Source organism: Rana temporaria, chromosome 9, assembly GCF_905171775.1.
Source record: "Rana temporaria chromosome 9, aRanTem1.1, whole genome shotgun sequence".
Lineage (NCBI taxonomy): Eukaryota > Metazoa > Chordata > Amphibia > Anura > Ranidae > Rana > Rana temporaria.
The window spans coordinates 98309330-98333292 of record NC_053497.1 but is presented as its reverse complement, the minus strand read 5'-3'; the positions used below and the strand labels follow the sequence as shown (position 1 = coordinate 98333292).

The following is a 23963-nucleotide window of genomic DNA, read 5'->3' as shown; positions in this document are numbered from 1 at the left end:
TGTCCTTAATACAGGTAATGAGTGGAGGACATAGGAGCCTCTTAAAAAAGAAGATACAGGTCTGTGAGAGCCAAAAATCTTGCTTGTTTGTAGGTGACCAAATACTTATTTTCCACCATAATTTGCAAATAAATTCTTTCCGAATCAGACAATGTGATTATCTGTCTGGATTTGTTTCCACATTTTGTCTCTCATAGTTGGGGTATACCTATTGTAAGGGATTAGCTCGGTAGCGGGGTGTGTGACACCCTGGATGGGTTCACTACACACTGATTTATACAGAGAAACAGCCGAAGATGGTAGAAAGCAAAGATTTTGGTTTATTCTTCCATCTTGCTGGAAACAAGTGCAAACATCCAAACAGCATAAACAAAATCGAACATAAAATAAACCATGGCCACTTGGGGCGTCTATTATCTATGGAGTCTGGCACAGCCTACTGCTGGGCAGACACTGCTGGTCCTACAGAAAACAATAGTCTTTTTGATTTTTATCACACAGAAAAATCAACAGCACCTCACTTCTTCAGGAGTATTTCCGCTCACTGCTCTCCTTCACTCAGAAAGCCTCAGGATGCAGCAATCTGTAGTAATCCTCTGGATTACTTATAGAGGCCTTAATTGCCTCATTCTGAACAGCTGAAGTTTTCCAACGCCCTTAAATGTTTCTGGCTACTTCTGCAGCCGACACCTGATAATAATTGGTATATTGTTGTCTAAACAAGGCAGAAATGTATCTCCCGTCTGTGACAACACCCACAGATTTACCTGACTTCCTGTCACACTATGATGACAATTACAGGCCTCTCATCTTTTTAAGTGGGAGAACTTGCACAATTGGGGGCTGACTAAATACTTGTTTGCCCCACCGTAACTGGGTCAGTTATCTCAATACACTCATTGTTACACAGAGATTTGGGGAGCATGCTGTGCGCACATCACACATGCTAAGCTCTCTTTTGGAAACTTACAATTATGAAATCTTAAAGCTCAACTCCAAACAAATGTAAAAACACCAATCGTATCCAACTGTTCCTAAAAATATTACATGTATTTTATATGCAACTTGATAAGCACCTGAATTTCTTGATATCACTTTTTATGGTTCCCTGTACAGCAGTAATGAGAGCCAGTCAGGCTGCACTACAGGCACATGTGCTGACCAGGAGAGCACAGAGAAAACCAAGTGATGACCTTATCAGCTTCTGTTTATTGTTTAGTCAGCAAGCTGAGGGTAGGAAGGGGATACAACTCCCATGCATATGCAGGAGTTCAGTCACCCCAGCATAGGGGCACTGTGTTGAATGTCAACTGAGCTGCACATGCACAGCTCAGTGTACATTTTAAACAAGTCTGAGAGCAGACAGATACATTTAATTTATTGCAAAAGGGGCATTGCATGTCTCTTCTGCAATGCAGAGCCTGCCTGCTCACTTTTTTTTTTTTTTGCATTACAAAGTCTATTTTCTGACAGATTGGACAGCAGTTGCTTGTCTGTGGGCAGCATGGTATTTACAAATTACAGAAATGCACAAATTTACTTATTTTAATGGGAAACTACTATATTTTCCAGCGTATAAGACGACCCCCCCCCCCCTATTTTTTTAATAAAAACATTGTTTTGGGCTATACTCGCCGTATAAGACTACCCCCTACCTTACACAGGGATGCAGTCTCGTAGCTCCGATCCAAGCCCAATCTCTGAAGGCAGCTCTGGAAGACTTAGATGCAGGTCCATCCTCTCTTCATGGTAGAGGTGAGCAGGCACTGCAGCAGATCCTCTTAGCTTCTCTTCTGATGGCTCTGGTCCCGGCAGGCTGAGAGCTCAGACCCCATCTATAGGTCTGCACTCTCCTGGCTCAGTTTGCCCAGAAAACGGTGACCCTTCCTCCTCCTAGGTGCAGCCATGTTTGGTATTAATTGAAGTCAACAGTCTACTAGCCTCCATTGGCAAGTACAGTCTTGAAAACGGTGGCACTAATTGCAGTATACAGCACTGAGCCAATCACGGCAAGCGTTGTATTCTATGTAATGAATACAAAGCCTGCTCGGATTGGCAGAGGCTATGACTTCATCAGCCCGCCCTGCTCCAATCCGATCAGGCTTAACAAGCTCTGTATTCAGCAACAGAGTGCACCGCCCACCGGGATTGGCTGAGCAGCGCATACTGTATGTAACAGTATTGCCGAGCACCCGGTGGGCTTCACATCCATCTTGGTGGCCTCTGCACCCGGTGTATAAGGCCCCATACACACTATTAGCTAGATTCAAGTAGCTGGGCGCATCTTTGAGGCGGCGTAGCGTATCGTATTTACGCTACGCCGCCATAAGTCAGAGAGGCAAGGGCTGTATTCACAAAGCACTTGCCTCCTAAGTTACGGCGGCGTAGCGTGAATGGCCTGGCGTTAGCGCGCCTAATTCAAATGAGGATGAGGGGGGAGTGTTTTATGTAAATTACTCGTGACCCGACGTGATTGATGTTTTTTACGAACGGCGCATGCGCCGTCCGTGGACATATCCCAGTATGCATTGCTCCAAAGTACGCCGCAAGGACGTATTGGTTTCGACGTGAACGTAAATTACGTTCAGCTCCATTCACGGACGACTTAGGCAAACGACGTTAATTTTTCAAATTTCAACGCGGGAACGACAACCATACTTAACATTGACTAGTCCAGCTATTTGTTGGACTAACTTTACGCCAGGAATCGCCTTACGTAAACGGCGTATCTTTACTGCGACTGGCAAGTGTACGTTCGTGAATTGGCGTATCTTGCTGATTTTCGCATTCTAGGCGTAAATCAGCGTTCACGCCCCTAGCGGCCGGCGGAACTAGACAGCTAAGATACGACGGCGCAGGCCGTCGTATCTTAGCTAGGTTTAAGTGTTTCTCAGTTTGAGCATACACTTAAACATACGACGGCTTAGGTTCCGAGTTACGACGGCGTATCTACTGATACGAAGGCGTAACTCTTTGTGAATCTGGCTATATCGGTTTTCCTGCAGGTTTTTCTCTTCAGATTTACCAAAACAACATAGTGTAAGGGCCTACCTGATTGCATACAAATTGAAACTCTTAAGGTTTGACCTCATATTAGATGGCTTTGGTAAACCGGAAGAGAAAAACCTGCAGGAAAACTGATAGTGTGTATGGGGCTTCAGACGACCCCTGCTCTTTGCCAGTGTAATTAAGGTGTAAAAAGTCGTCTTGTACGTCGGAAAATACAGTATATTTTTTTCAGGGAGCACATATTTGACTTGCATCGGTTATTTACCTAAAGATTTTGATGTCCCTTCTCCCTGTTGTCCTAAACCTTTTTCCCTTAACAAGGCCACCATGGTGGTCAGAGTGCCAATCTGCTTTAACTTTTTTGATAGGTCAGTGCAAAGGAAGAAGGCGTTGACTGTTTTCACTTCTAGCCTTTTATACATTGCTGTTTGCATTATTAAAAAATAAATAAAAATTTAGGCCAGGAAAAAAACATGTTGTATACAGTATTCTACACATAGCAAATAATTACACCCAACATAAGGTTGGCATATTAGGCCAATTTTGTATGACTACCCTTTTGTTGATGAAGTAAGGGTATATACATTTTGACAATATGTAATAACCATAAGATAACATGTGGAGACTATTACATTGGAAAATATTGTGGCAAAATAATTTCACTTTTTATTTTCTAACCTTAGACATGCTTTTATTTTCAGCAATCCAAGTGAGCATGTGAGGTCAGGATGTTTCATTATTTTGACCACTGGGCACTTGAACCCCCTTAATAACCAGACCAATTTTCAGCTTTTGGTGCTCACATTTTGAATGACCATTACTCAGACATACAACACTGTATCCAAATGAAATTTGTCCCTTTTCCCCACAAATGGAGCTTTCTTTTGGTGGTATTTAATCACTGTTGGTTTTTTTTATTTTTTGCGCTATAAAAGAAAAAAGACTGAAAATTCTGTAAAAAAAATAATGAATTTTTCTTTGTTTCTGTTATAAAATTTAGCAAATTTTGTAATTTTTCTTCATAAATTTTGGCCAAAATTTATACTGCTACATATCTTTGGTAAAAATAAGTACAAATTGGTGAATATTATTTGGTCTTTGTGAAAGTTATAGCGTCCACAAGCTATGGTGCCAATATCTGAAAATTGTTCGGGGGTATTGTAGAGTACTGCGCGGGGGGTATTGTAGAGTACTGCGTGGGGGGGGGGTATTGCAGGGATGGCTGGATCTGTGACTACAATAGTCACAGATCCAGCCCACAGTGCTGCTGACACCCGCTCTCTCCTCTCACACCGATCGGTACAGAGAGAGGAGGGAGGAACCGGCGTCATCGACGCCGGTTTGTTTACATGTGATCGCTTCGTCATTGGATGGAGCGATCACATGGTAAACAGCCGCTATCAGCGGCAATTCACTGCGATCCGTGATGCGCCTGGTCCTCTGGACCCGGCGGTCACGGACATTCCCGTGTGTGCGCCCCAGGGGGCGCACGGGAGCGCGATTCTGGGAGGACGTCCATGGACGTCCTCCCAGAGTTAAGGAACCGCCTTGTAGCCGTAATTCGGCTATGAGGCGGTGATTAAGTGGTTAAATCTGTTAGGAGTTGTTTACATTTAGATTGTGTAAAGCAGTGGCGCACCACACGATGGCCAGATATGAGAATCAATTTTACCTTTTTGGTATAATGTGGTGCTCCCAAATTTTTGCTCTTGCGTTACATGCAGTGTTATTCAGATTGACCATTCAGTTTTCACTGCTCAGATGTGCTCATGCCCTGATGCACAAAATAATCACAACATAACTTTTGTGAGTGCAATTCATTGTTTATTATTATCATTATTAATAAATTGTTTTACCTGCACTATACAGCACGCTTCGTTTGTTCTTTTTGTTTTGTAGTCACATATTTGTAATCCAGCTTGGGAGAAAAACATGGCCTCCCTTCATAGATACAGCGGTGTGAGTGAGCTTTAGCCACCCCACCCATGCACACTGGGTATGTTGTTTACAGGATTACCAGGTAAAAGAAAAACTGCAAAAAAATAAATAAAAATAAAACGAATGCAGGAACCCGTTCTAAGAACTAGTAGGCTGCAATATAATATAATTGTTGTTTTGGTTTAGATTTGATTTAAAGCGGAACTAAACACAAATTGTTAGCGGCAAACGCTTTTATTGCAGCAGTGACATGCTGAGACTGATTTACTAAAACTGGAAAGTGCAAAATCTGGTGCAGCTCTGCATAGAAGCCAATCGGCTTCCAGTGCTTCTTTTTTTTTTCAATATTTAATTGAACAAGCTGAAGTTGGAAGCTGATTGGCTACCATGTACAGCTGCACCAGATGTTACACTCTACAGTTTTAGTAAATAACCCCGGTTGTGTCTGCTGCTGCAAAAAAAGCTAGTCTTCCAATGTGCATGCGCAACTCAGTGAACATTCTCTGCACAGCTTGGCTTAAGGAGTGAAACTACCTTGCACAAGCATGGAAGTGGCGTAATTTTCTGCTGGCCAATCAAGACTGCCAAAGACTTGGCAGAAGCCGAGAAAATGTCAGCGCCAGCAAGGCGATGAGTATTTACAGACTTTAAAGTGAATGTAAATCATTGGAGGAGACCAGGCTGAGTTCCTAGCATACCTAGAGAACTGACCACGCTGTGCTCTCCTGTTTAGTGTGGTCAGCTTATAATAGGAAAGCAGAGGGACTGGTAGGATCACCAGGAATTTTAAATAAAAGGAGGTGCAATACAAAGAGAACAGGATACTTTCTCGTACAAGTACATGGTACAGCAGGCATATATCAGGAACCTGACGTGTTGGGGTAACAAACGCTTAAAGTTACGCTTTGTCTTGAATCGCAATGATACTGGGTCCTAATGCCCTGCATAAATGTCGTATGGTTCCACTGTCTGTTTTGGCTTCAGTGGATTACCAAAAAATCAAATTTTGTGAAGAAGCTGGAGAGCAATATGCACTAACTGTTTATCTTGGTGTCTTTGTGGGTTGGCAAACCATATTCTGTAGTTTATCTAAAATTATAATAATGGTCACGGTTGTGTATCTCTCAACTTTTGGGTTTAGGGAACAAATGCTGACATTTTGAGCAACATATTTAAATAGTGTCACATAAACTAAATCACACAATTAAAAAATCATGTATTCATGTACACATTATTTATTTTTAGCCTATTCATATTAATCTGAATGATCTTGAAGTTTGTAAACTTTGAGAACATCCCCACATACAGTGGAACCTCGGATTACGAGCATAATTTGTTCCAGGAGAATGCTCGTAATCCAAAGTACTCTTGTATCAAATCGAGTTTCCCCATTGACGGTAATGGAAACGAAAATAATTTGTTTCGCATTAGCTTCAATGGGTTGCAATACCGCATGTGGCCAGAGGCGGGGGCGCCGGAGAGCCTCGGAAACGGCCGAAAAGACCCGAGGTCAGTCGTGCTGTCCTCAGGCCTTTGCGTGCATTTCCGAACGGCGTTGATCGGCGACGTTCGGCTATGCTCGGTTCCGGTGTCCCCCAACCTCAGGCCAAATGTGGTACTGCACATCGCTTTTGCCATGAATCGTGCTCGTTTTGCGAGGCAAACGAAGTCGATGTTTTAAAATGCAGTGCTCGTACTGCGAAACGCTCGTTAACCACGTTACTCGCAATCCGAGGTTCCGCTGTATTTACTGCCTTGAATTTTGTGACCTGTATTCGCCATGCCCTGTTGATAGGTATTGCTGTGTCATAGAATTCACAGAGCCTGCCTTCTGAACTACAGCAACTACAAAGGTGCTGAGAGGCAGAGTTTCAGGAGGCACAGTCACTGCTTGCAGGCAGCAAGGTACTATGTAGTCCTTAAAAATTCTAAGTTAAAGCAGAAGAGAAGCTGAAAAGCATGCAAGGAATCCAGGAAGGAAGACGTGGAAAGATGGCCAGCAGACTCGCCACATGAAAGGAGATTTTTCAAGTAAGTTTATATTGCATTGTTAACACAAAATATTGTTTGTATTTTTATTACACTGCTGATGTTCTAAAATGAAAGGGGATGGCTGTGACCATAGATTTCCTTTTTAGGTTTTTGGAACTAGAAGAATGTTTACAATGTTGTATTAGCACATTAATTATTCAGTGTTTTGGTTGCATGTTTCTGTGTTCACTCTTAAAATGTCTTTAGAGGATGACCTCAAGTCTTACATCAGTATGAACAGCAACTCGGTAACGGAATCATCCCTTGTTATTGTAATGGGAAGTTGCCTAAATATATTAAGCTTTGCCTTACATTTTAAAGTATTTCACTGTGGGTCTGCTTTAAGTAAACTGTAAGCGTGCCAATACTATTTCCATAAGGTATGCCAAATTTTTTTTTTTTCATGTATTTATTCTACCTGTAATTGATTATATTGAACAGGCTTGTTGCAGGGCACTGCTATCTTCTGTGTGACAGCAACAGCTACAGGGCTGTCATTAAAAGAGAAGTCTGTTTTTTTCATACTTGCCTCGGTGGATGGCCCATCAGACTGATGCTGCATCTGCCCCCCGGCGTCTCTGCACTGAGATCTGAGCCACCAAACACCGCCGATGGCTCAGTTCTCACTCCTCCCCAAGCAGAGACATGCTGTCTGTCGATCAGCATCGCTTCTGCTCTACTTCTCACTGCTTATTGGATCGCTGAGCAGTGGAGGGGCAGGGAGTGGCCATCTTAGCAGCTCGCTGAGACAGCCATCAATCAGGACAGTTGGCGGATCCAGACTTAGTAGTCGGGATGACACGCTGCCTCGACTGAAGGCAGAGAGCGGACTTTCCCCAATCGTGTGTGGTTTTTTTTTTGGTTTTTTTTTATCTCATTTTTACAGAGGACAAGCTATCCAAAATTGTGACCCAGTGCAACCTATATGCCTAACAATTTGGAACAATCCTACATCATAATATGCCTGTCCCTACGAGTGGAGAGACCCAACAGTGGAGGAGTTGAAGGTTTTTTTTAGGACTCACATTTTGTATGGGACTCAACCAAAAAAACACTTTGCGTTCCTTTTGGTCAAAATGCCCCATCTACCACATGCCAATATGCTCCAACGTAATGCCCAGAACCAGATACTTCATGATCATGAGATTCCTACATTTTAAAGATAATACCCAGTGCCATCCCTGAAATCACCCAAATTATGACAGGGAAAAGAAAGAAAGAAAGAAAGTTTACCGCTCAGAGGTCCCAGAGAACTGCAAAGTGGAGTCCAAACACTTGGGTTCAGGCACTGCAATAATATGCAAAAATGTATAAGAAGGAACCGGGACGGCCGCACTCCAAAAATAAAAATTTGTTCCTTTTAATAAAAACTAGTCACAACATGGATGTCACAGCAAAAAATCCGGAAAAAGGGCCAACGCGTTTCACACTCTCACACAGTGCTTATTCATAGCTGGTTATGTATAGCAAAAGAAGAAATTTATACTCTATTCAACATAGAAAGCAATTGTGTAAACGCCCTCAAAGCTAATTGTTTAATTGGCTAATCAGGGAAAAGGATAATCACAGGTGTATCACACAGATAGGGCTGAAAGTGTTTTCCACATGTCCACAAACGTGCATCCTATCCTCCATTAGCCATAAAAAAAGTCCTAGAAATGCAGAACTATAACATATAAAATGAATGAGTGAATGAATAGGTTAATACATGATTATTATGCAGACGAATGTAAATGCAAATGAGACCCAAAACTGAAGACACATGGAAAGGATGTGTAGACTGATTTGGGAAAATGAAAAAAAGTGATAGATTAGATGTGTGTGTGAAAGGGGTGAAAGGAGCAGAAAAATAAGAAAAGAAAGGAAAAGAAAAAATATATGTGAGTGAAAAAGCATATGAACTGAAGGTCCTATGGAAACGTATGTGAGACAAGAGTGTGGAGGAGTGAATAGTTGTGTGTGTGAAAGGAGTGAATGGAGCGGGGGGATGTATGTGAGACAAGAGAGTGTGGAGGAGATAAATTAGATGTGTGTGAAAGGGGTGACTGGGTGAAAGGAGCAGAAAGATGAGAAAAGTTTTTTACAGGCAGAATGTTATTATAACCAATTCAGGTGGCCTGAATTGGTTATAACATTCTGCCTGTAAAAAACTGTTAACTCCAGTTGGGTTCCATTCAGGCGCACATCCTAAATATTTGAAAACCCTCTTTTTATCCCTTCCAAGTCTCTGGTTATGATTCTTCATTCCAGCGTCTGTATGGGTTAATTTATAGCCGTATGCGATGGTCATATATGGTGTTGTGTATTCACTTCACCTTTAGTAACATTGCGGTTGTTGGTATTATCCCTGCGCTTTGTGCCATCCAATAAGGTGCATTGTTCTTTTTATATTGGTTGCCGTTAGTTCGGCACTGAATAATGGTAATAATAGTGTATTTTCCTTGTTTATTTTGTTTGCCCTTACTCCGCATGTTTTTATTAAAGTAGTTTGGCTTTTCCAGAAGCCAAGATGGCGGATGTGTGGCTGCTTTGGATCCATCTCGAGGCTAGCCCCTCCTCCATTATGTTCTTATGCGGTGACTCGGAGCGCCCCCTCATCCCGTGATCAAGTCCCTTTTGTGACGAAGCGTCGCTCTGACGTCACCGCGTTTACGCGCGAGGACCCGGAAGAAAGACGGGCACACGCTCCTACAGGCCGGCCGGCTGTTATACTTTTATGCTGTTTACTGCGAGATTGATGTAAGTGCACAATCTGTTTTATTTCATTAAAATCCCATACGTTTTTACACTATGAGTTCTCCCTGATTCCTTTGCATATTCTGGAGTATCCATACCTGGTGACCATTGGGATATTGTTTAACCACTTATTCTGACCTACTGGATGGAGGCTTGAATACGTTCCAGCTGTGGATATTGGATGTCTTTACATTTATGCTGTTTCTGATCTCGGAGATCTTAGACTCTGCTAAGGGTCAGTGTTTCTTGTTGGTGGAGGTCTTCTGTTCGTCAACAATCACAATGCATGTGGATTTGTTTCACACTTGGGACTCACTATTTCTTGTTGTGTCTATCAATGAACTGTTTATTTTTCACTTTTTTTCCAATCATTATATTTTGTGTTGATTCTCGACAGTTTTTACATGCTGAATAGATATCTCCATTAATATTGTGTCCACATCATATAGTGGGTAATATGCACCTTTTTTGTATTATTCAGCGCGACTCCTCTTTTTTATCTGTATGTTTGATGTTGTATGACATTTTTGAGATGCAGCTCTGTTTTATTTTCACATATGGTATGTGCAATATTATTTTCTGCATACTTAAGTAGTGCCTGCATATGAAAACGGTGTTCAAACCGCACAAGTGAGATATCGCCGCAAGCGTTAGAGCGAGAGCAATAATTCTAGCCCTAGACCTCATCTGTAACTTAAAACATGCAACCTGTAGCATTTTTTTTTAAACGTCACCTATGGAGATTAAGGGTATAAGTTTGATGCCATTCCACGTGCGGGCACAATTTTTAAGCGTGACATGTTGGGTATTATTTTACTCAGTGTACCATTATCTTTCACAATATAAAACAAATTGGGCTAACTTTACTGTTGTCTTATTTTATTTTTTTTTATTCAAAAGTGAATTTTTTCCTAAAAAAAAAAAAAAAAATTAAAAATTTTGCTTGTAAGACCGTGTGACAAAGTATTGCAATGACCGGCATTTTATTCTCAAAGGTGTTAGGGAAAAAAAAAGATAGAAAATTACTTGGAACCCCTAAACATTATTTGTCTGAAAAACAGGCTCAGTCCTTAAAGCGGAGATTGACGTTTTTTTTTTTTTTAAAGCCAGCAGCTACAAATACTGCAGCTGCTGACTTTAAAAAAAACAAACAAAAAAAAAAAAAACACACACTTACCTGTCCAGCGCGCCCGCGATGTCAGCAGCCGAGGCTGAGCAATCGCTCGGTCCTCGGCTGCTTCACTGCCCGATTCCTTACTGCGCATGTGCGAGGATCATGGCGCGCCATTACTGGTCCCTGCTCTCTCCTGGGAACAGCATTTCCCAGAAGACAGCGGGGGGGGGGGGGCGTGAAGGGGCTAGATTCCCTGCAGGAGTCAGAACCCGGAAGTGGTGCAAATAGCTGTCTCAGACAGGTATCTGCACCCCCCCCCTCCCCCCTGAAAGGTGCCAAATGTGACACTGGAGGGGAGAGGATCCAAAAAGTGGGGAGGCTCACTTTGTGTAAACCTCCGTTTTAAGTGGAGGAAAACTATGACCAGATGCACCACCAAACAGGGGCACTATTAACCACTTAAGGACTAAGCCTATTTCTAACATTTGTTGTTGTTTTTTTTGCTAAAAGTTTACTTGGAATCCCCAAATATATATATTTATTTTTTATATAAAATTGAGATTGTTGCATTTATTAATATAACACTGTTTGCACAGTGGTCTTAAAAACAATCTTTGTGAGTAAAATAAAGAAATAAATAAAGTTATACCAATTTTTTTCTACAATGTGAAAAATGTTACACAGAGTAAATTGATAGCTAACCTGTCAGGTTTTAAAATTACGCACGCACATGGCATAGCGTCAAACTTTGGTACGTAAAAATCTCCATAGACATCTTTTTTTTCCTTTTTACAGTGTTTAGAGTTAGGCGATTAGTGTGAGAATTATTGCTCTCGCTCTAATGATCGTGGTGATACTTACGTGTGTGGTATGAACACCGTTTACATATGTGGGGGTGACTTGCGTATGCTTTTGCACAAGCTCGGAGGGACAGGGCGCTTTAAAAAAAAAAAATTGTATTTAACTTTTTTTTTCCACTGTCCCTTTAACCAGTTGCTGTCAGTGCGGTTTTCCTGGGCAAATTGCTGTAGGTGTATGGGTGCGTGGCTGCCTAGGGGGCAGCCTCCATAACGTACACCACTTCAACCAACAACTCGCAGCCTTGTTTACTTCCCATCACGTTGTCCCTGATTTTTTTGACCACCTATCTTTTAAACAGTTTCTCCCCAACAAGCATGCCAAAAAATAGCATATATACCAGAAGTGGATTGCCCCTATTTTTATTGTATGCCCATCATTAGAAGTGGGTGGATGCAGGGTGGTATTCTAATGGTGGGCATACCACTGATCAATCGATTTGAATGGTGAAATATTAAGTTCTCCTTTTTCGTTTAGCCCACAGGCTGCATGAAAAAAAAAAAAAAAAAAAATTACAATATATGCCCAACAAGACACAGATTATATTAAACAAATCTCCCTACATAAGTTTAACGTGCATAGCTGCAGTCTTTAGCTTTCTACACGCTTTAGAAAGTGCAGCTCGTGTTACAAATCTAGTTTCCTCTTCCAACAGTGGGTGTGCAGTCTGGGCTTATATCGTCTGAGCTGAATGAGTTTCTTTGTTCCTCTGCCTTCACATAGGAACAAAGAAACTCACATAGCTGTAGTCTGAATAGACAAGCACTCTGCTTTTGTCCATCCCTAAGCTCCCCAACACAAATTTCCAGCTGCTTTCATCTCATGTGTCGGCAAGCGTGTCAGAAATTATCATGCTGGTAGAGGAATGAAGCAGCAGAAAGACACAGCACTTAGGGCTTTGGAGAGAGATAAGTAAACACTACAGATATGTGCCCAATTCAAATTTCATAAATGGGATTTACAAACCACCAAGTAGGGAGTGTACTGTAAATGTTTTTATGGTCTGACCATATCTCATGTTACACCTAAATTTATGGTGTAACAAAACATGGTTTTACAGTACATAAAGAATAAATGTTAGCGTGTAATTTGGGTGAAATATATCTTGTGCTGGGTGTATTGAACTCAGGTACAGCATTTCAGAGTGGGATGTCATCTACCATAGCTCCCAGGCCAGGAAGAGCGTTCCCAGCCACAGAGGAAGGTGAGCTGGAGCTTTGCGGTCACATGACCGCATCAAAAAAAAAAAAAAAAAAAGTATTCAGGAGCAAAATTATTACAAAATGTAAAATATAAAAACACAAGATATAAATTAGTAAAGCCATAAACTCAGTGTAATGTACGTGCATTCTGTAGAGGCTGACCTGTGTCCTGCAGGAGCTTAATTTTTTTTATAAAATGAATTCTTAACCACTTCATCCCCGGACCATTTGGCTGCCCAAAGACCAGAGCACTTTTTGCGATTCAGCACTGTCACTTTAACTGACAATTGTGTGGTCATGCAACGTGGCTCCCAAACAAAATTGACGTTCATTTTTCCCCCACAAATCACATTGGAAACTTGACGGTGCTATAAAAATGCACCGATTACTGTAAAAATTCCACTGGCAGTGAATGGGGTTAAGTGTGGGGATGTGTTCTACCTGGGGGGGGGCGGGGCTACGTGTGACACGACACTGATCCCGATTATAGGGAGCTGTGATGGGTCCTGTCACTAGGAAGAATGGGGAAATGCTTGTTTACATTAGCATTTCCCCGTTCTTCGTCTCCATGAGACGATCATGGGTGTCCCCGTGGACAGAGTCCGCGGGACCCACAATGCTGCATTTTAAAGGGGGACGTATGCCCAGCCGAGCCATTGTGACATATATCGTCGTGCACTGGTCAGCATGCAGTTAAAGTGCTGCAATATTTAAAATTCCACAATTTCTAACTATATTCCATTTAGCTACAGTTAAAACAATAGTAATCTATAAATTTGTTCTCATGTTTGTTACAGAATCAACACTGCTGTAGTTTACATTCCTAATTTTTATACTTAAAAACATAGAAAAACTACAGATCCCTCCCCCAAATACAGATAAAACCAACACAAGCACGGACTATTTATACATCGTATGTATTTAACAAAGTTTTAGAGCACAAACAAAAAACACAAGGTTTCACAGACATTTTCGTGAATAAGAATTAAGAAACCTATACAACTAAATTGCCATATTTATAAAAAAAAAAAAAAAAAAAAAAAAAAGGAAGAGCTTTAAACATAGTTCATGAAAGAAATTCTTCTTGCTGCTCATCCGTCAGCCAGCCAATGCCCAGGTTCATCTGCATTGAAAGGTCAGGCTATAAAAAGGATCTGGTTAGAAGCAGCAGGTCTGAATAAAAACCTTCAGAAGAGTCGAAGTCCAGCTTTGATATGATTCAATTCATTCTGAGTCCAGAATATATTTTCAGATGATGGCATATTCTGGGTGCTGCAAATAAACAATGTCATTTACATTTCTCTTAACAGAGTTAAAATAACACAACAATCTGCATAAAATCTGATATAGTTAATGCATTCGCACCACCTCTCGCAAGTGTCCTTTAGCTGGGCTTTAATGCCAGGAGGTAGAACAGCTATCTTGTGACCCCCTGGGACTGAATTCCACAGCGGTCACACGATGGGGAACCCATCTCATTGGCTCGTAAGACGAACATTTGACAGAGAACGATCATGAGCTAGGAGCACACAGTGACAACCTCAGCCGTGGGTGCAAATGTGTGGTGGCTGGGCTTTAAAGTGCTTGTTAAGCCACTATCTCATCTTTATATTATCCCTGTCAGATAAAAAAAGCAGTATCCTAGTGCATGTGCTTTAAAAAAAAAGATTTCTACCTGTTTTCACAGCATCTCCCAGCGATCGCATTACTCCAGGCTCTGTTCTCCCGGTCTGATAGTTTCAGCGGGCTGGGCCAAGATTTAGGGGTGATGATATAAGGGTCAGACAGTTTTGAAGCAGCAGGGAGAGAAGCGCTAGCGAGAGCCGACAGGTGGGGAGGGAGACAAAGTAGAGCTGCAGATAGCAGCGGAAGACTGAGGCTTGTACTCGGACCACAGTTTCAGGGCTCATCAGCCTGGATATATCATAGTCAGCAGAGGGCATAGCCAGGTATTTCAGGTGTCACAGGGAGCCAAATTACACAGCATAAGCACTGTGCTGTAGAAAATGCTAAAGGAGCAGGATCCATGTTTATTTTTAATTTTTTTGGGGGGGGGGGGGTTAACAAAGGCTTCAACTTTCCCTGCTGTTGCATACAAGGGTTAAGCATTGACACTCAATGCGAAACGCATCAGCTGTTTATCCCACTGTGTGCTGATACCTGTAGTGTATTTTTTCCTGTACCCAATAAAGGGCACGTCTTTTTCAAGTTACTGGAGTGCGGCTTTCCATATCCTTGTCGTTTTTTGTGCATACAAGGGTTACATGGACAGCAAGAAGTTAAAGGGGTTGTAAACCTTACCGTTTTTTTTCACCTCAATGCATCCTATGCTTTGAGGTGAAAAAACATCCAATAGTTACTGGCCCCACAGCCCCCCCACCATTTACTTGCCCACGAAAGTCCCGCGTCGAGAACGCACTGTTTTTTTGGCTATTCATTAGATAGATTGATAGCAGCGCAGCCATTGGCTCCCTCTGCCGTCAATCAAATCCAATGACGCAGGAGTGCACACGTCAGATAACGCCCTCTGGGAGGGGGTTATCTGATGCAGGGAGGAAACTAGCTTTGGAGCCACTCTGTGCAAAACGAGCTGCACAGCGGAGGCAAATACAACATGTTTGTTATTTTAACATAATTTTCGAACCTTTGCAATCACTTTAAGACCACATGCTGCTGATCAACAAGAAAAAACATCTATATACTAGCGATGGGCTAAGTATTTTAGCGACCCTTTTTTTCTGTGCACTCGTTGACCCGATTCAGCACAGCTTTTATTCTCAGTGGAAAACATAATCCCATCCATATTTATAAACTCACTTACAAAGCACTTTAGGAGGTAATGATGTACTACATACAGCACAGGGTATTGTTATCTGTCTCCATAAAGATACATAATGTAGTTTTATTTTACACATCAATTTTCTTTATTTTTAGAATCAACATGTACCCAAGGTGTCACAAAAAAAAATCAAATAGTGGTGTTGTGCTCCTCGTGAAATAACACCACTATTTGATTTTTTTTTTGCGATTCTTTCGTGGATAACGTTTGACTCTTACAGTGTTTGCGGCACCCTTGAGCAACTCTATTTACCCATAATAGCGCAGGAATACCCCAGTTTTACATATGTACCCAAGGTGAATTTGGGAGAAGTGGAGGGAAAAAAAAAAAAAATCGGGCAGGAGGAACAGCAAATGCATACAGATGGACAAGGGATGTCCAGAGTGCAAAAAAAATAAAATGGAAGCATGTTGGCTCCTTACCACATTGTAATGCTCTGTCCATTCTTCCTGGCCTCCGACTCCTGTTGTTCCAGGACAGACATCATAGAGTAGCTCTCAATCAGAAGGCAGCTGGGGTCCTGCATCTGCCCTGGCACCAGTCCTAGTGGGTACTCACTCCACTTAACAAATTCTGCAAAAAAGAAAAATAGCAATGCGCTCAGTCATATTTCCCATCCAGTGTCAAAGTGGTTTAACAATAAATCAAATCACAGTTCTCCATTTAAAAAAAAAAATAGATGACATTCGTTAAGTATGCAAACTTTAATTTTTAATTAAAGGGCAAGGAACAGATTTTCATTGGGTCTTGGTTAGCTGGTGGGGCCAATGTTAGGGAATTTTGTATTGTGCAAGCCAGTTTCTCTCCTAACAACCACTCAATGTCCCTCTTTCCTGTAGCGTGTGCCTTATACATCCAAGCAAGAGATAGATTGGTTGCTAGGGGGCAAAGACTATCCACAAGAACATGCGTGTCAGATTCTAGTTTTAGTTAAGGAACCAATGAATGAATACCTGAGCTGACACTCCACGCTGAACCCTCCAATGCAGCTCTTCTCTCGGGTGCAGTTTTGACATTGATCATCTCTACATATTCTTCCTCATACGATTCTGTGATCATATCCTCATCCTCCATGGGCTCACTCATATCTTCGTCTTCATCCTCAGGCGATGATCGATCCCAATGGTTGGAAACTTTGACCTTTGACTCCTGCTTTATCCTCCACTGCAGGCTCTCTACTGTGTATATAGGCTGGTTGCTGTAGTCTACAGAGACGTCTGTGTCTTCGTTCTGGGTGTATATGGAGCAGAGGCACAGAAGCTTCTCTTGGGTGGTTGAAGGCAAGCGAGGCTTCATATACAAAAAGATTCTGGTAGAGAGGAATAAAAAACACCACGTGTAAATTCCAAACAAACATGTTTTCCCTTTTATGCATAGAACGTGTCCCCACTGCTAGACTTTTTACCCAGGTATCATTTTTTGACATGCCTCTTCTCATCTGCTTAATGCAGCCAAAGATATGGGGCTTTTGCCATCACCTGCATCAAAGGAACCAATTCGAGCAACACAGCAATCAGGCTGGTAAACAAAACTGCCTTTTCTCAAAGTGGAGGTTCACCCGGAAATAAAATTTTTTACCTTAGATTCCTGCTCATTTTGTCTAGGGGAATCGGCTAGCTTTTTTTAAATCGAAGCTGTACTTACCGTTTTAGAGATGCATCTTCTCCGCCGCTTCCGGGTATGGGCTGCGGGACTGGGCGTTCCTATTTTGATTGACAGTCTTCCGACGGTCTAATCCAATGCGCCACAATTTTCCGAAAGTAGCCTAACGTCGGTGCGCAGGCGCAGTATAGAGCCGCACCGACGTTTGGCTTCTTTCGGCTACTCGTGACGCGATAGATGCGACCATCGGAAGACTGTCAATCAAAATAGGAACGCCCAGTCCCGAAGACCATACCCGGAAGCGGCGGAGAAGATCGCTCTCTAAAACGGTAAGTACAGCTTCGATTTTAAAACAACTAGCCGATTCCCCTAGACAAAATGAGCAGGAATCTAAGGGTAAAAAATTTTTATGGGTGAACTCCCGCTTTAAGCCCTGTACACACGATCGGTTTGCCCGATGAAAACAGACCGATGGACTGTTTTCATTGGACAAACCGATCTCGTGTGTGGACCCCATCGGTTTGTTTTCCATCGGTCATAGTGTTGTACGTCACCACGTTTTGGCACGGTTGGATTTTTGACTGATGGTGTGTAGGCAAGACCGATGAAGGTCAGCTTCAACGGATATCCGACGAAAAAATCCATCGGATTAGATTCCATCAGATATCCGATCGTGTGTAAGAGGCTTTAGAATGGCATTGCTGTTGTATACTCCAGCAATGGCTAAAACAGGAAGATCCTGGTTCAGGGAGGCTGCTTTATATTAGGTCTCACAGCAAGCAATCCAAATACATTTAGTTCTACAGTGGATATTAGAGGTTTCGGAAGGGAAAAAAAAACTAAAACAAACACAGAAAACCAGAAGTGGAATGATATGAAGCAATAGACGGTATTAGTTTCACATTTCACTAAACAGAAGCTCTACTACTATACATAACCAGCTCACTTACAGCCTCAGCAGCTGTGGGGTTGTCTGGCATGGAAACTCCAGGCACTTCTGCATCAGCTGTTTCCACTGTAAAAACACTCTGTGGTTAAAGAGCTTCCATTTGCTTTTCACGGTTGCCTGGGTGCGGGAAGGGACTGTGGTTTTTCCGTCTTTAAAAAAAAAAAAAAAAAAAGTTATGTGCAGGAATTCCATGTTCACAAAGGTTTCCAAAGCAAAAACAAAATGCTTAGGTTTTTATACATTACATGGACAGAGGTGTGTAAAAAAAATGTACATTTTGAAATGTGCAGCTAAGCATTTTTAACCACTTCCATACAGGGCACTTATACACCTTCCCGCCCAGACCAATTTTTTAGCTTTCAGCGCTGTTGTACTTTGAATGACAATTACGCAGTCATGCTACACTGTAGCCAAACAAAATGTTTTATCATTTTGTTCCCACAAATAGAGCCTTATTTTGGTGGTATTTGATCACCTCTGGGATTTTTATTTTCTAGAAATTTAGAAAAAACGTTTTTTTTTTTGTTTCAGTTATAAAACATTTTAATAAGTACGTTTTTCCCTTCACGGATGGGCACTGATGGTACTGCACTGAGGGGCACTGATGTGGTGGCATTGATGGGCACTAATATGCGGCACGGATAGGCGGCATAGACGGGCACCAACGTACTAATGGATGTGTTGTACTAATGGATGCCAAACAATAATGCCTGCCAATCAGTGATGCCCATTGTGGGCACTGATTGGCATCCATTTGTGATCTAGAGTGGCATACCTGTGGTGGGCATCCTCAGGGGGGGCTGTGCTAATAATCGATCAGCACAAACCCCCCGTCAGAGGAGCAGCCGATTGGCTCTACTCGCGTCTGACAGACGCAAGTGAGGAAAAGCCGATTACCGGCTTTTCCTGTTTACATCTTGATCAGCCATGATTGGACACAGCTGATCATGTGGTAAAGAGTCTCTATGGTCCTGCCGTGATTGTGGGCAATCGCGGGTGCCCGGCAGACATCGTGGCCGCCAGGCACGCACACCGGGTCCCAAGCAATGCGCTGGCGGCGCGTGCACCCCCTAGCCGCCTGGGAAGGCAAGGATGTCATATGACGTCCATCCGGAGGGTTCCCGCCAACGTCATTTTACAATGACTCGGTAGGAAAAGTGTTAAGGGTGTGCACACTTGCAACCATATACATTTTATTTTCTATTCTGTATACCTAAAAAAAGATTTCAGTTTGTTCAACCGAGTTGTACAGTTTATTAGGTCACACACATTAAAAGGTGGAAAAAGTTTTGAAATTATTTAGCCGTCTCATTTTTTTACATCACAGAAACCTGACATTTTAACAGGGGCGCGTACACTTATTTTTGTAGATCTTATAGTGTTTATATTAGTTAGCAGGGATACGGTGCAGTAAAAATCTGTCCATGGTAAAACAGAAACCAAAAAAAACACACACACACACACACACACACACACACACACTACTGTTCACTTACCTGCCCCTGCTCTATGGTTGGCAGTCAGAATTTCAGAGATCCAGCAGCTTAGGTAGTGAGCCTTGGCCTGTGCATTATTCTCCTTGCACCTGCTCAACTCAGAAAACATTTTTTCCAACATCACCTGCGTGAAAAGGTGGCTGTGCAAGACCTTCAGAAGTGGCTGCCAGAAACGAAGAAGTGTGCGAGGCAGGTATAGGTTGTCATCTGGGTCTGAAAGTAGCAATATATAATAAATTAGCGATATGTATATACAGATAAGTCCTAAAGCGGAGCTCCAATGAAAAAAAAATAAAAATATTAAAAGCCAGCAGCTACACAACACATGACATCACTTCCAAATTTTTTTTTCTGTCGTACGAGAATTTTTGTGACTTTAGTAACCCATTCAATTTCTACATGCGACTATTAAGCGAAAAAAACTGGACGGTCTGTCGTCCGATTTTCGGATCGTATGTATGGGGCATTAGACACAATCTGTCTGTATCCAGGGCCGGTCAACTGGCCTTAGCTGCAGGTAACCTCTAAATGTGCAGATATATGCGAAGATCGTCAGACCGCTGCAGCTCCTGTCAGTCTGACATTGCTTTGTACAACCTGAGAAGCCACAGCTGTCAGGAACCACCTGCAATTTTATCAACAAGAATCTGCAGGAATCCTATGCAAGACCTAATATCACAGTCATACTACCTTCAAGTCCCACTACCTACCTTCTTGTTCGATCCTCAGTGTCATCAGCTGCTTTGCAGTAGGTATCATTAAGCCATCATCCACAAGAATATCAACTGCTGTATGACAGCTAAAACAAAGAAGAACATGTTTGAGCAGAAATAAATCACACTGCCTTTTAGAAGATTTAACCATTAAGGCAAACTGCATTGGTTCAGTTACCCCAATATTCCCCCTGCAGCAACGAATTCTAGATTGGTTCCATCACCCCGACAATAAACAATTGGAAACTGGTTCTTCCCCATTGAATCCCAAAGCTGCTTTGTGGCCCTGTGTTAAAGATATAGGCTCACGGTTCTCTTGACCTTAGCTTACTTATATGGTTTTGGAGTGTTGGCATAATTTAAAATTATTGCTTCTATTCCAGCTCTACTGGCTCCTTTAATAGATAATCCTTCTCTATCTATTGGTGTTCACTCAAATACTATGCTAACCAAATTTTATTGGCTCCAGATTAGGCATACGATTTTGGAAGGAACCTTTATGCCATTTGTAAATTTTCAAGCCCTACATGATCAGAAAAAAGGTATTTGGTTTGTTTATTTGCAATTGCAGAGTTTTTACTCCTCTTTGACCCTGAAATATTCCATACATCGACTGCTTACAGATTTTGAGCAGCTATGTATATCTTTGGAACCAACACACACTATATCTAAGATGAGATTATATATTTTCAATAGTTTGTGACACACAAGAGCGCAATTTTAAACCACTATCTAGATGGTATCGTATCATGATTGAATAGGTTGTGGTTGGACAAAAAAATGTCAGGAGTACAGGACACTTCATCATTAGACCATAGAATATATGACATCATCTTTAGGTGACTGGACACATGTAAAAGCTTTTCTGAGAAAACCCCCAGTGCTACCTCATAACCCCACCCACTCGGAGATTACAGTTTTGTACCAAAAAGTTTAAAAAAAAGTCAAGGCACACCAACACTATAAGAAAAGTCCAATGAAGTATATTACCTTTCCTGGGCTTATCTCTATTATTTATATCTGTATATTGCTGTATTTCCAGAAGCGGATCCTTCTGGTCTCAGCATCTTCAACAGTAGAGTCAATGAAGCCGATATGCCCGCCTCTCCCATACTCCTGCCCAATCACAGAAGCCTAAGTATTATGTAAACCCATTCACAAAATACAAAGGCTTCTGTGAACAGGTAGCAGAGGGTAGGGACAGGCATCACAGCTGCAGTAACTCTACTGTTGAAGATCCTGGAGTGTCTCTTTGGCAGAGCTATAAACATGTCAGATGTAAATAAAAGAGAAGACAGGTCATGCATACTGTTGGTCTTACAGTACAGGACACAGCCAGACCATGGAATGTTACCAAGCAATAAACTGGTGGGCAACAACATAGCAAAACAGCAGCAAACAGGCCCATAGAAAACAAGGTTTAACAGATTCAAAGCATTCATAGGACAGCTTAATTCAGCATGTGGGCAAAGCCAACATTAGCAAGGCCTAGAGATCCACCCAGCAAAAAACTTTGGAGAACGTATGAATAGCGGACCATGTGGTGACTTACAAATTTGCAAAAACGGATGCTTAATGCTGAAAAGCCCGGGAGCCAAAAACACATCTGGTGAAATGGACCACGATAGTGAAAGGAGGAACCTTTTCCTTGAGGGCATAAGCACTGGAAATAAGGTGTTTGAGCCACCAAGCTATGGGTCCGGGGGCGGGGCGAGTCACACATTGAGTGACTATGAACGCTGAATGAATGACTCTGTAGTGCACCCGCAAGGTAACCCCCCCGGGAGAGCACTTCTTCTAGGGGGGTTATCTGATGCGAGGAGGAGCCGCAGAGGGACCCCAGAAGATGGTGTTCTGCAAAACGAACTGCACAGTGGAGGCAAGTATGACCCGTTTGTTTTTTTGATCAAAGGCTTACAACCCCTTTAAGGACACAGAGATGTCCGTTTGAGTAATTTCAAAATTAGGTGACTGCTTCGATTCGGATTTGGAACTGTGAATAGGTTTTGGTAAAACCGTTTAAACCTTTCCTCAACAGGATCTGGGATTAGCATGCATTGTGCCTGAGGATAATTTAAGGCTGCCCACAAACTTGCCTTTGGAGGTGAAGCTGGCAGGTTGGAGGCTATGAATCAAGGAGGGGCAGAGGATAAAGTCTTGCATGTCTGACTCCTACTGTCACAAATGTCAACTATGTCCACCACCTCCAGAGTGAGGATTTCCTTCCACTGTGAAGAGGGCTTCTGGGTAGGTGTGAAGAGTTTTGGGGTCCAAGCCTTGCAATTAAACATTTTGACTTTTGAATAGGGATTCCCTTAAAGAGGCCTAAACCATCAAAAAGGCATGCAGTGTCACCCTAGAGAGCTGGGGAATTACATTCTCCAGGGGCATCAACAGTACATACTACTACTGTACTACTTTCTGCAATTTCGGGCACACGATTTACATCTGTGCAGAATACTTTCCCAACGTCTCTGTAATCGCAGCCGAAATCGGGACTGCCAGCGGAAAGTGAAATCGCACAGCTTCATTCCCACAGCTCAAAATGGGTTTCTAAGCTTTAATCAGCAGAATCCTTAACCACTTACATACCACAGGACGCCATATATGACATCCCGGCCTCAGTCGTAATATCCAAATGATGCCTGCAGCAACAGGCATCATACATATATTGTTTCAATCATAGTGGCTGTTAAGCTGCTTGATTGTTCTTGTCAGCGAAGGGAGGAGATGCCCCTCCCCCCCTCCCGCCGGTGCTTCTCCGGGCTCTCCCGTGCGATCGGAGATCCAGAGAAGGAATCCAACGGCGCTGAAAGGAGGTCAGAGATTTCCGAGGGTCAGATGGCCCCAGGCAATCTCTATAACTCTGAGGCCTGAGCGTGACATTATGATGTCACGTCCAGGCCAACTGAAGTAAACAAAGCTGTTCACTTATCTGGAAAGCATCAGATCTGTCATTTTTTTTTTTTATCTGATACTTTCCAGCCTGGGAGGAGAGATGCAAGGTCTTATAGACCCCACGTCTCTCCATAAAGAGGATCACGCACTATCCTTCCAGGCTGAAGTGGTTAAAGGAGGAGCCATCCTTCGCAGAACGTTTGCCGAGAACAGAAATGGCAGGATCCAATACCAGGACAGACTATTGATAAATTCCTTTTCCTGGGATTCAACTCAGTTTTGGAGGAAGAAATGCCTTTAAAGATCTGGCCAATCCCCATGCAAAGCACAATTAACGCGCGTGCAAGTCAAAAGTTTCTAGATTTCGACAGCTATTTTATGCTCATAGGAGCTTGTCTGGGCTGAGTAAATTCCAGTGCTACTATGCAAAGGCTAGTATGCACCACATAAGTGAATACACATTAGAACAGTAGTAAAGAAAAATTAAGATTTGTGTAGAAACTTGATATAAAAGACAATCAGCACGCACAAAAATAAGTGAAAAAATGCAAGCTGAACACCAAAAGGCAAATCATAGA

At 42.3% G+C, this 23963-nt stretch overlaps 1 protein-coding gene across 1 annotated transcript in view; it reads right to left on the bottom strand.

Moving 5' to 3' along the window:
- Positions 1-13786: 13786 nt before the first annotated feature.
- Positions 13787-23963, bottom strand: part of LAS1L (LAS1 like ribosome biogenesis factor) — a 55662-nt gene continuing 45485 nt past the window's right edge. The window contains exons 8-13 of the mRNA XM_040323951.1: positions 20485-20573; positions 19775-19987; positions 18280-18427; positions 16681-17036; positions 16150-16300; positions 13787-14160 (exon numbers count right to left, since the gene is read on the bottom strand). Of these exons, the coding sequence (XP_040179885.1) occupies positions 14076-14160; positions 16150-16300; positions 16681-17036; positions 18280-18427; positions 19775-19987; positions 20485-20573 (1042 nt within the window). The 3' untranslated portion in view covers positions 13787-14075. The remainder of the gene's footprint in view (positions 14161-16149; positions 16301-16680; positions 17037-18279; positions 18428-19774; positions 19988-20484; positions 20574-23963) is intronic.